The following is a 13,369-nucleotide window of genomic DNA, read 5'->3' on the forward strand; positions in this document are numbered from 1 at the left end:
ATGACCCGAGGTGAAGTTGGTCGCTTAACGACTGAGCCACCAAGGCATCCCAGAATTAGGGTCCTTAAAACAAAAGTAGACATGCCCCTCCCAACCACCTATCTTTTCTCTCATTATGTATAATAAGGCCCACAATAAAATGATCTTTTCCTTCAATAAAGTAATTAAAAACTAGGGATTCTGAAATCATGTTTAAAAACTTATCAACCAAGTATGACATTTAAAAGAGTTGATGCTTTTATCTGGTTTACTTAAAAGCTAAAGTAAAATGATGTTGAACAGTAACTTTAACAGTATGTTTAAAAAACATAAAGCTGGCCTTTGGGATACTTTATAAACATGCAGAAGTGTTTTTAAAGGTTTCTGACATTCTAGCAGTATACTACCACTTTTCCATTTCACTTTCACAACTGCAAACAAAATGTATAGGATTAAAGATAGCTATAATAGTTTAATGAGCAAATGAGTCAGACAAAGCATTAAAGGCCAAGGTGAGACTTTCACTATTCAAGTGCCACTGTAGTTCTTAAACTTCATAGTTGTTAAGAAATTCAGAAACAGGTGGAAGGTGGAAAGCACCAAACTCTGATATGCTGGGAAACTACCCTAATAAATTATACTGTAAACAAAACATAAGTTCAGTTCTTTTTCAAAATACCGGAAAATAAATCTTGCCTGAATGGAAAAGCAATAAGTGATTTCAAGAGTTCAAATTATTAAAAGCAAAAAGTTCCCAGAAATACTCAGTGGGTCATTTAAGAAAATTTATCATTAATAGAATTTCCAGTTGAAACTGAAAATGCATGTCTTGAGATTTTTAATGTTTCAAAGCACATTTTAAAAGAATGAACTGATTTTTAAAACACATAATTTATCCAAAGGAAAAATATAAAACATAAATTGACAAGGGTACCTAGTTGAGCATCTGACTCTTGATTTTGGCTCAGGTCATAATCACAAGGTCGCGGGATGGAGCCCTGCACTGGGCCTTGTGCTGACAGCATGCAGCCTGCTTGGGACTGACTTTCTTTCTTTCTTTCTTTTTTTCTTTCTCTCTTTCTTTCCTTCTCTCTCTTTCTTTCCTTCCTTTCCCTTTCTTTCTTTCTCTCTCTCCACCTCTGCCACTACCCCCACCTCTAAAAATAAATAAATTAATTAAATACATAAATAGACAAATTTAAAAAATTCTGTACCTTTGAACAATCAGCAGTTATAAATTCTGCGTTGAAAATATATTCATTGTCACGACAACGATTTTTCATGTCCTCATACCGCTGCTGACACTGTTTGACAGAAACATCAGCGATATCTGCAAGGCAGAAAGGGACAGACATTAGTAACTGGCAAAGACCTACAGAAATAAAATGTAAATGCAAAGATGGAACAAATCTACACATTAATCCAAACTGATCCTTAGTAAAAGCAAGGAGGTTCTATTTTCTTCAAAACAAAAGAAAGTCTCTGTTCAAATGCAAATATCCTATTACTTTTTAAAAGGATTAAAAGCTTTCTCAATAGATACTGACAACAGAAACGTCCCGTCATTATTTTTAAATGCTTATTCCAAGTTAAAAGTAGAAAATTTAGACTCCAATTTGAATTATAAAACGTAAACTACGTGCCCAGCTCAGAAAATATCAAGTTTGCTTTTTTTAATAGAATGTTATTTGCTTTTTCCATGTTGAGATTTGCACTGATGGTGCAAAAGCAATGAAAAGTAAAATGCTGGCACCTTATCATGAATACAAGGTAGCAGCACCAAATGGTACACGTAATACTTAATATCTTCTTCACCACTACAAACTAGCATGGACAAAAAAACCCCAAAAACTAATTTCATTTAAGAATGCTCTTGATAAAGCTCAGCTCTTTTTCAATATTCTGTGTGATGAAATGGAAAGTAACAGAGTATCTGTGCTACCTAACAAAGTTTGAACAGGACCAGTGTGACTGTGTTGTGAGCTGCACTGGACACTTTTTTCATAGAAAATTGTTTTCACTTGAAAGAACCAGTGACAGATAAACCGGTTATTTAGACTTGGTGATTTGGCAGACATTTTTTTGAAAATGAACAAAGTGAACCTCCACTTCAAGGAAAACAAAGGACAGTATTTGTTACCCATGATAAAACTTGAGATTTCAAGTGAAAAATTACAATCTGAAACACTTCTATCTACCACCACAGGCTGGGCATCTTCCCAACACTTAAACTTTTCTGATTGATGGTAACATTAAAAAAAATGTGATTTCTTGATGTCAACATTTAGAAGGTCTGCATAACTTCAGTGAACATTATTTTCCAAATATTACAAAATCTTACAGGGAAAAGATCCATTCAAAGTGCAAGACAGACCAATGGATTTAAATGTAACAGAATATAAAAAGTTCATTGATACAGATTCAGATGCCACATTATAACTATCTGTAAGGAACTACTATCTCGAGTTTTTTTTTTTTTAATTTTTTTTTTTTAACGTTTTTATTTACTTTTGAGACAGAGAGAGACAGAGCATGAACAGGGGAGGGTCAGAGAGAGGGAGACACAGAATCTGAAACAGGCTCCAGGCTCTGAGCTGTCAGCACAGAGCCCGACGCAGGGCTCGAACTCACGGACTGCGAGATCATGACCTGAGCTGAAGTCGGACGCTTAACCGGCTGAGCCACCCAGGCGCCCCTATCTGTTGAGTTTTGATATAATATCAAAGATGAATATGCTCAATTATCTGAAAAGTGTTAAAATACTCCTTCACTACAACTATTCATCAAATAAAATAACACATCAAAACACACTGAATGCAGAAACAGGTATGAAAATCTAGTTGTCTCCTATTTTTCTATACTCTAAAGGGATTTGGAAAAATATTTTTAAAGACTAAAATATTTTTAGTCTTGTCACTAAACTTTATTTTTTATTGATGAAAAATATTCTTTAAATTCTCAGTTTTAATTTCTATAATCAATAGATATAGGCACATACACAAAAGTTTTCTCATCCTCAATCTTAAAAATAAAGGCGTATGGCACTCGTAAAACCAAAAATTTGGGAAGTGTCAAAATAGGTAACTTTATATAGATGGTGCTGTACACTTCATTGCACTGGAAGAACATAACATCTGCTTGTCCTACTTCAGTGTTAAGACTGACCAGTGGGTTCAGGAGCTTGATTCATTCAGTTATTAAATTCCTATCAACTTTTCACCTAATAGATTTAGCAACTTCTATGATTGTTGCTTAGATCTATTATTTCATTGAGGGTGGAAAATAGTGATTTTCATCATTCCTCCTGCATTTATTCATTAGGAGTTTTTAGTTAAGAGGAATTTTCTTTGTCAACCATTTGGTTACTTTGAAATACAGTTCACATAAGGTAAGGAAGATACATACTCAGCCCCCACCCCTTAATTTATGGATTTCAGAATGATGAGTAAGTTTCCTATAGCAACCTCGAAGGGTGAATACTGAGGGTTTGGGGGGGGGGGGGTTTCCCCTTTATTTGATGTTTCAATCTACTGTAATCACTATTCTTTTTGATGATGAAATTGTCCTATCTTTGGCCAGTGGAAGTCTTTTCATGTTTGTGTTTTAGACATGACTCTATCTTTGATTACTTCCTTCCTTTTAGGGAGGACAAGTTATACCAGGCTCATTAACTATACTGCATAATACCATCAGTAAAGTCTCATAATTCATTTTTAAAAAACACCCATCTCACACACAGCCTCAGATATCTTCTTATAAGATCTTTTAGTATCATGTGATAATGAGATCCTGCTTATTTTCCATTTACCTGACTGATCACGAATTATTCTTCCCCACACCATTATTTACCTTACCTGTACAAACTAGCTTATTAATTCTTCCCTTTTTCCACTTGAGCAAATCTCCACCTTTGCCACATCCCAGGTCCAAAACAGTGATATCACGTTTTTTTTTCTGTCGTACCTTTTCTAAAAATTCCCCTAAAAGAAATAAGTCATAAGAAATGATCTTTCCTCCATTTTTACTACAGCATCAACTGCAACCCCTAAAAACCTACTAACTTCTGCCTGACATTTACTATAAACTATTAAACATTAATTTATGTAATTTATAACTTTTGGTAAACATTTCAAAATATGACTAAGAGTTAGTTAAGTTCATCCTCTAGCATTAAAGATAAAAGAGTATGTGCCTGGTATTTTAGAAAGTTAAGACAGGTTTTTGAAGGTTACTCTTAGAATTTGATTCAACACTGAATAGCAGACATTTTAAATTCTAATTAATACAAGAAAATCCAACACTTGCTCATGATAAGGAAAAAACCTACTCGTAATTTTTATAGTTTTCTCTTTCCGAAAGCTAAATGTTTAGCTTATAATATGCCTACGTAAATCAAAGTAATTATGGGGTCATAGAGTGCTTGATTTTCAAAAAAGGTGTCAGGCTTACCACCAAAACAAATATAAGAAACAAATATAAGTCCCAAAACTATACATACCTCTTAACTTTACTATCAGAGTTCTTTTTTTTTAATTTTTTTTAAACGTTTTAATTTACTTTTGAGAGAGAAAAAGAGAGACAGGGTGCAAGCGGAGGAGAGACAGAGGGAGACACAGAATCTGAAGCAGGCTCCAGGCTTCAAGCTGTCAGCACAGAGCCCAACACAGGGCTCGAACTCACGAACTGTGAGGTGATGACCTGAGCTGAAGTCGGACACTTAACCAACTGAGCCACCCCAGTGCCCCAGTATCATCAGAATTCTTAAACCACTCTAAAAAATCTTTCATCCCAATCTACCAAATCACATTAATAACCAACAAATAGTATCAGTATGGTCCAATGTATCAATAGCCAAATGGTTCAAATATCAGTTAAAGGCCTATTAATATTCTTAAAAAACTGAAGTATTCAGCAATTCAAAAACCTGATACAATGCTGAATCCTAGATCTACTCTTCTTGTCCTTATTATTCTGAGTTTAACAGTTCCTATTTCATGTGTGTACTACTGTGACTGCTAAAATACTCTGTGTAAATATTTCTGCCTTTCACTGTCCATAGGATGTTAAAGTAACTTTGACAGAAGCACAGTGTTCTATATTTAATTTTCCCCTAGAAAACTTAAATAGCATAATAAATGAATGACAAAGAATGGATGTTTAAAAAGAGAAAGGAAAAAGCCAAAGACAGAACTTGGCACAGACCACACTGTGGCAAAAGAATCAGAAAGACAGGTGCAGACAGCAAAGCACCCAATGAGAGAGTTGCTGAAGGAAGAAAGAATAGCATGAATATGCAGGGAGAAAAAATTTGTTAAATCTGACTTATGACTTTTTGAAAATGACCTGTTTCCCTGATTATAAAAATAATACAACGATGTAAAAAATACAGATGAACTTAAAAATATTTATTCAATGAATAAATACAAGAACAAATGACACATCAGAAAAAATACCGAAGAAGTTATCTATGTTACGGATGATGATGAGGAATGGAAAAGAAAAACTGAAAAGAAATGAGAATTAGGGTTCAAAGATTACCTTAAAAGTATAGACTAAAAATGCCATAATACTAACCTTAAAAAGGGGGGTGTGGCGGGTAGGAATTGGGAGGCAACATTTAATTACCCTAGCTGAAAACTAGCAGAGACAAATAAGTCATATTTCTGTAATAAAATGAGTATGAAAAACAAAAGTGAGATAGAAAATATTAATATGTGTTCGAAATAATGAGCCTAGTTCCCACTCCTAATAACTATTCAGAATGAATAAGGTATCTTTAAAAATTAGTAAATTACTAGGAAGCCTTGCTGACTCGGTCAGTAAAGCATGTGACTTTTGACCTAAGGGTGTGAGTTCAAGCCCCACATTGGATTTAGAGATTACTAAAACAATAAAATCTTTAAAATAAGTAAAATAAATTAGTAAATTATCATCAAAACTACTAAAAAGTCTCCATAATTAGCACTTCATTCTTTCCAGTGTCATCACAAAAGCATTCTCACTTTTCCTGAGGCTGGCTTTTAAATAAATTAAAAAAACAAAAAACAAAATCTTACTGTGAAAAACTTCAAAACACACTGGCTTTTAAAAATTCTCTAAACTCACCTAAGAATCTACTTAATATGTTAAATATATAGAGTAATAAATATGTTCTGAATCATATTTTTCCACTGATTTGCATTTTAATTTTTTTTAATGTTTTTTTTATTTTGAGAGAGCATGCACGTGAGCAGGGGAGGGGCAGAAAGACAGAGAGAGAGAATCCCAAGCAGGTGTAGAGCTGGATCCCATGAACTTCGAGATTACGACCTCAGCCAAAATCAAGAGTCGGACACTTAACCGACTGAGCCACCCAGGCACCCCACATTTTAATTTTAAAGATGAGTTTCCATAAATAAAATGCTGGCTGGCTCCAAAAAGTTGGATGTCTTTATCAAGCCTCAAAGTAAACTTTACTTTTCTCCAAACACTGTACAAGTTCAATAAAAAATTACCACATATGTGGTGATACCACCGTCTTTACCAACTCATTAAAGGCCTAGAGATGAAAAATCATGACAATGCCCATTTTCTTGACTTAATAGAAGCTAAATGCTTAATCCAACAATGAGTCATTGGTCCAAAACTATTAGAGTAACATAGAATAATTACTTAATAGCACTAGGTAACCTTAATTCTTAGTATAAAAGGAGCATACTGCCTTTTGAAAGCCTGGTTAACTTATGAACTTAATATCAATTAAACACTCAGCAATATCTTATTTACTCCAAAAGTAAATATGAAAAAAATGTATCTTAAAGGCCTAGTTTTCATTTTTGCTCCAATTTTACCAAGTCAAGGTTGGATAATTAAATGAATAGGAATGAAAGACCAAGTAGTTTAATGTAAAACCATTTGGAAAGAAAAAAAAAAAAAAAAAAAAAGAGACATAAGCTAAAATAAAAAATTCCAAACTATAAATAAAAAAATCAATCATATATACCAATGAGGACGCTTTTCATCCAATTATTAAAGTTTCTGAGGTAAAAAATACGACTTTGGCTACGCTTCTCCAAACCAACTTCCTGAAGTTCATTGTAGTGGGCAGCCACTGCTGAACTGTGTCCCTCTTCTAAGTTCTGAAAATAAGAGAATGGAATAAAATTAAGGATCAGAACATAGCAAAATAAGCCTTAAAAGAGCATCTGACCTACATAAGGATAAAATACTAATAAAATTGGTAAACTTCAAAAAGCAGTGACATTGACCACATAATCCTACTAATTATAATCATATGTAAGATTTGTTCTCCCCCGTTTCCTGTATTTAAAAACATCTCTTGGTTTAAAATTTTCATCTTGATCTTTCATCTGTATAATTTTGGTGTCAATGTCAATGTCTTAATAAAACCAGTACTCTTCCAGAGTTCTGATTTTTTCAATTCAATAAATGTCCATCAGTGGATGGGGTTCCTATAAGAGAATAAAATAGGAATAAGTTATATTATCCTAAAACTCACATAAGCATTAAATAATAAAGGAATTAGAACTCAATAAGCTGTATTCATGTCAATGGTTCTGTTTTTGTGGCTTTTTTTTTTTTTTTTTTTTTTCTCTTCATCTAACTCCAAAGTTTCAGTTTGTGCTCCTTACCTGATACTAAGCATTTTGTAAAAATGCTATGGTAGGTAAAGGGCTTCAAATTCCCACATTTCCCCGTTCAACCAAAGTGCTTCATCTTTTACCTATCTTACATATCAGGTTTAAGATTTCCACTTGAAAAAAAGGTTCTGCTGCTAATAAAGTTTGAAAACTGTGGTTATAATACAAGCTCCCCTCTGTTAACAAGAATTCACACTCCACCAACGACAAATGCCTGGCCTATCTGACACCTTACTTTTCAAGACTGATGGCAGAATTTTTACTCATTCACTGAAGTACTCTTTCTATTCAAATCTAGATTCTGCCTCAGATTCCTTCATAATATGGTATTCCCAGATGAAAAGAACTTGCTGTTCCTTGTTCTAGAATATCCATGCTAAATATCAGCCTTAAAATTGCATGTACTACACCAATGAGAAGTTAGAAACAATATCATTTAAAGAATCACATTAAGAAAGGAATGTAGGGGTGCCTGGGTGGCTCAGTCGGTTGAGCGTCCGACTTCAGCTCAGGTCATGATCTCACAATCCGTGGGTTCAAGCCCCACGTTGGGCTCTGTGCTGACAGCTCAGAGCCTGGAGCCTGCTCGGATTCTGTGTCTCCCTCTCTCTCTGCCCCCTCCCCTGCTCATGCTCTGTCTCTCTCTATCTCAAAAATAAATAAAAACATTAAAAAGAAATGTTTTTAAAGAAAGGAATGTAAAGCTGGGTGTAATACTGAAATTTATCATCTTAAGTCATAATCTCTACTATTTAGGACACAAGAAAGTGATGAATACCTAAGAAAAAAGGAAAAAAAATGTATCAACTGGTTTTTTAAAACACCGAGAAAAAGCAAACTATAAAAACTGGTTTTCAAGTTTCTAGTCAAATAAGAGTTCTTAAATAACAAAAATTATCTCAATTAGAAGTTTCATCTAAATAAAAGCAACTAAATTACAGAGTTAAAAACCTACTCTATCTTTTAAGACATTATTTATTACAAATAGATAAAAAATAATTACAAACTTATATTCTTAAGGTTTACAATTATGTAAAAAACAGTATTCTCTCACAGCTGCTCCACATTCCAATGTGACATATTCCATTATGAGTAAAAGAAAACACATTCAACATACTTTTTGCTTTTCAGGAACATCCTCAAGTTCTATTTTTCTCTTTTTCTGTGTGCCATCTCCAGTAGAAGGTTCATCTTTTGGAAAATCATCAGTTTCCATTCTTCTTTTCCTTGAAATGCCTTCATCATCACCAGAACCTTTTTCCTCTGGAACAATTTCAGCATCAAGTTTTCTTTTCTTGGTTGGAGTGTCTTCCCCACAACTAGAACTTTCCTTTACAATATCATCTTCAAATTCCATTTTTCTCTTTTTTGGTGTGTCTACGTGTCCACAGATAGGAGACTTTTCAGAGGGCCCAGTCCCAGGAGTGGTTGTGTTTTCATTAATACTGAATGAAGACTCTGTTTCCGAATCTGTTGATGCTTTTGCCTCTTCAAGAGAGATCTTTTCACACTCTGCTTTTACAGAATTTTCCATTTTTGATTACTTAGATGGTAAAACTTCATGAACTAACACTGGAATGGCAAAAGTTTGATATTACTTGTAAACATCAAGGCTGAAACTTTAAAACAATTTTAACCAGAAGCTAGCCATTTAATCTCAGTTATCAACTACGAGTTAAAAAATCTCATTATAGAGAGAATATTGAAAATATTAACTAGTATATATTACAAATGAATCTCTGAATATGCTAATATGCAAGTACTAACTATAATCCCCAAACACTTTATACAATCTTATCCATAAAAGTCATTACTGCCATTGAAACTGACAGATGAAGTGGGGGTATTATACAAGCACTAGTTTCATTTCTACTCTGATCTTTACTTTATAGCCTTGGTTCCCAAATTGTGAGCTGGACACTATAGCAAACTTGTACAGGTACAGCAGGGTATTTTAAAATTTTAAGGGAAACCATGATATCTGACATCTGGAAGATATCACAAATACAGCTTCAAATAGAGGTTTCAAATGAATAGACTGCACTACATTCCTTTCAATGACATCAGAACTTTGTGAAGCTGAGGTTGTGGTGGTACCACAGGAAATCAATGTGAATCAGGAAATGAAGTTGGCAATGTCAAATCTGACTTCAAAGCTTGAGAGTACCTGACAGGTGTATACATCCCATTAGTAATCCTTCATGGTTAACTAAGAAAAATAATCAAGAGATATTAAGGGCACCAAGAACAGGAAAAGTCTGGGAACCTACAGTTAACTTCTGAAATCCTTATTTCATAATCGGTGTCAGAATTGGAAAGGAAAGACAGTATAAATAGCTTTGGACAAGAAGTTTCATGACCCAGCCTGCAACTTAATGACTATTAAGTCCGTTTCAAATGTTCACAGACCTATGTGTAAAATGGAAGGGGGACAGAAATAAGTGAACTATAGGACAGAAATATTTTTTTTTGAGGGTTTTTTTAATGTTTATTTATTTTTGAGAGAGAGAGAGACAGAGTGTGAGCAGGGGAGGGGCAGAGAGAGACAGAGACACAGAATCTAAAGCAGGCTCCAGGCTTTGAGTTGTTAGCACAGAGCCACACTCGGGGCTGAAACCCATGAGCAGTGAGATCATGACCTGAGCCAAAGTCAGACACTTAACGACTGAGCCACCCAGGCGCCCTGGAACAGAAATTTATTAAGTCATTTGACAATTTCACTATACTCCTACTACAAGGATCTCAATAAGGCACTATTTGGTTAGTCTTCAAGAAGCTTACAGCCTAAATACCACTTTTAAAATGTCAGGCTGTATTATTCAAACCAAATGGATAAGGGAGAGCAACAGTCAAAAAATCCATGAAATTCAGCAAATTCAGAACCTGAAAATTATGAAGAAGGGGGAAAAGGTCTTTTGAGTAAAGAAATAGAGTAAGAAATGAGGTTGCTTAAGGGAATAAGTAAAAACAAGTCACTATAAACCAGGAAAAGTTTCAAGGGATATTAGCTTTCAATAACCAAGGGGTAGGTAACAAAATACCAAGACGTGCCAAACTAGGAAGAACTGAATCAAAGAAAAAAAAAATCACCCAGAAATGTAATTTTCAGAATAACCACTTAAAATCATTATGTTGCAATACTGGCCACAAAATTATCAAATGCCTATCTTTTCCACCCTGCCACTTATTTCCTATTAAGGAAACAAAAATTGGTTTAAATTCCAATAAACCAATGTGATTTAACATCGCTGGCTGCAATCAGCGCCTAAAATTAGTATTAGGAGTAAGAGTGGATTGTATTTTATAGGCAACTCTATTACCACGAAAGGGATGTCAAAAAAAAAAAAAATCGAATAGGTCAGAATAAACAACATAAAATTTCAAAGAACCGCAGAGGTGGGCAAGAGTAGAAACTGAGCATCAAAGTGCAATCATGAATAAACTCCAAACTAAAGAAAGCTGCCCCTCAGAATCCTCAAGGAAGGAGCTTAAGGTACTGAGTAAACTGACATAGAGATGGAAGTTTATTAAATATCCAAATAGGCATTTCGACCTGGCTTTCCAGTCACACCTCTGAGGCAGGCCATGTCTTCGTCATTTCAGTTTTCCAAAGAACGACCGAGTAGGGCGCCAGGGCCACCCGGCTTAACCTCAAGCAGGTAAGTGTTCCGCCCCGACCCGCCTGCTAGATGGGGGTCAACTCGGGGGCCTAGGAAGACGCAACAGAGGCGAGAAGGGAAATCTTCAGACAAGTTCACCCTCTTCCGTCATTGGCGCGGCCTAGCTCTTACTAAACCTCGGGTCCATATTTCCAAACCGCCGCTCATTACAGACGCTTCTTAGGATCTGACAACCCCTCCCCAACCCGCCTTCTCGGCACCACTGCGGTGCGGCCTGAGGCTCCAATTCTGGCTTCTCCAGATCCCGGCTCGCTCGGTCTGGAGAAGCAACAGAGCCCGCCAACTCCTACAAGTACTGCCCACTTAGCTCCTGGCTGAGTGCACAATAAATCCCTCGCTACTGGTACTGAAGGAACAGGGCTAACGCGAAGCGAGCGCGTGTCAAGAGTTGGAGTCCTCCTTCAATAGCGAAGGCAGCAGAGGGCCTAAACTCAAAGAAGAGCCAACGTCCCAGCCGCCACACTCACCTACACATCCCTCCACGATTCTGTTTGCGGAAGCGACCGTCGGCGCCACGCGTTGTTGTTACGCCATTTCCGGGGAGTGGACGGATCACGTGACGTCGCTCTCCGCGGAGAGTGGAGCGTCGTACGACCTTTGCGCCGGAACTACGAGTCCCGTCGTGCAGCGCGCGGGGGTCAGCTGTGGGACGCGCGGAGCGGCTCGGGCAGTGGCGAGCACGTTGCTAGTGGGCGCGGCTGGCGGGCCCCGGGGGGGCGCGGCGGGGCGGGAGCGGCGAGAGTCTGCCTGACCCGGGTGGGTTCCGGCATCTTGACCCACGTTTGGTCAGGTCACTCTCCTGAGTGACACCGCCGTGGCGTCAGAGGAGCTGTCTTTCGGCCTGTGCGGCGGGAAACGCGGTGGCCTCAACGTCCTAAGAGGTAGCCCGGGCCCAAGACCTGAAAGGAACTGAGGGAGGGGTCGAGAGGGCACCTTCAATTCGGTGCATGTTAGGGAAAATACCTGGGGCGTGACCCCAACACCAGCCCGGCGACCACCGCTCCTCGGGCGGTGCCGGGAAACCGCCTGCAGGGCCGGGGTCCTGCACACTATCCTGCCCACAAGCCCTGGCGGCCGAAAGAGATCACCCCCGCCCTTCTCTGTAAGGCCCCTGGCTCGGCAAATCCGGTTTGGGGATAGTTTTTCAGCTTTGTGCTTTGTTAACCCTTTGCCCTCTGTTCTTCCCTTCGTCAGAAGACGGCTGAGGGAGGGGCCTGGGAGCCGCCGCTCTTGGAGTTACTTTAAAAATGAGCAACGTCTTAGGGACTAGTAGGTCGTTCCCTACCGCTGTATTTGGGAAGACCTGCCATACCTCCCGCTGAGGAGGCCATTCTCATCTGTCAGATTCTGGAGTGGGGGCAGCGCATCCCTATTCTTGAGAAACATTGTGGTATTATTCTGTGTTGGTTGGACTTTGGTATGGGATAGTTGGGGGGGAAAACTCACTTTGGCCATCCCCTCACGCTTCCACTGGAGAGCCCATGGCACCCACTGTACTGAAACTTGGGATTTCCATAGTTCAGGTCTTTCAACCAGGGACTTAGGGTCAAAACTGTATCTGTGAACTAAAGTTACTGATGGCGTGCATATTTTAACGTTGTTGTGCCTCAGCACCCCCATCTTAGGGGTATAAAAACGTGATTAGATTTACAGTTCATCTTGAATTCTTTACCAAAATTGATCCCTTTAAAAGCAACTTTGAAAACGTATTTTAGTGGCCTGCCTTGTCAGTAGGTAGTTACATTGAGACTTTGCAGTGGGGGTGGCAACATTTGCAGCATGTACTTTCCAATCCAGTCACTTCTAAATTGTGGGCATTAACCTTTTTTGAGGTTGTTGACCCTCTATAAACTTTGGACCAAGAATGAGGCCTATTTTTAACAAATGAGAATGAACCTTCAATTTCAGATGACTGTGCTTGTGTTTTTAATTGTATGGAGTGAGCTGTTTTGAGAATTAACTTCAGTTCCTGAATGTTGAGAACTGCAAAGGTATAGGTCCTAGGGATTGAATGTACTATGTACATATCCATGCATTAAAACTAGGCTATCATATGGCCATATTTACTGG

General features: G+C 37.6%; 2 protein-coding genes across 9 annotated transcripts in view; one reads left to right on the plus strand and one right to left on the minus strand.

The window, feature by feature from the left end:
- RNMT (RNA guanine-7 methyltransferase) overlaps positions 1-11,849 on the minus strand; it is a 45,821-nt gene extending 33,972 nt beyond the window's left edge. For 3 of the 5 annotated variants that reach the window (XM_060613132.2, XM_060613135.3, XM_060613134.2), the window contains exons 1-5: positions 11,767-11,849; positions 8,737-9,191; positions 6,962-7,097; positions 3,834-3,959; positions 1,194-1,309 (exon numbers count right to left, since the gene is read on the minus strand). In XM_060613132.2, coding sequence (XP_060469115.1) covers positions 1,194-1,309; positions 3,834-3,959; positions 6,962-7,097; positions 8,737-9,153 — 795 coding nt within the window. In that variant the 5' untranslated portion in view covers positions 9,154-9,191; positions 11,767-11,849. Of the gene's footprint in view, positions 1-1,193; positions 1,310-3,833; positions 3,960-6,961; positions 7,098-8,736; positions 9,192-11,172; positions 11,699-11,766 lie in introns of those variants that run through there. The other 2 variants (XM_078435473.2, XM_060613133.3) reach the window with 2 other exon arrangements.
- A 116-nt stretch (positions 11,850-11,965) lies between these two features.
- MIMS1 (mitochondrial inner membrane scaffold 1) overlaps positions 11,966-13,369 on the plus strand; it is a 28,983-nt gene continuing 27,579 nt past the window's right edge. For 3 of the 4 annotated variants that reach the window (XM_060613142.3, XM_060613140.3, XM_060613141.3), the window contains exon 1: positions 11,966-12,180. The gene's annotated coding sequence lies outside the window, so the exon portion shown is untranslated. The remainder of the gene's footprint in view (positions 12,181-13,369) is intronic. The other variant, XM_060613137.3, reaches the window with a different exon arrangement.

This window comes from Panthera onca, chromosome D3, assembly GCF_046562875.1.
Source record: "Panthera onca isolate mPanOnc1 chromosome D3, mPanOnc1 haplotype 2, whole genome shotgun sequence".
In the NCBI taxonomy this organism is placed as follows: Eukaryota; Metazoa; Chordata; class Mammalia; order Carnivora; family Felidae; genus Panthera; species Panthera onca.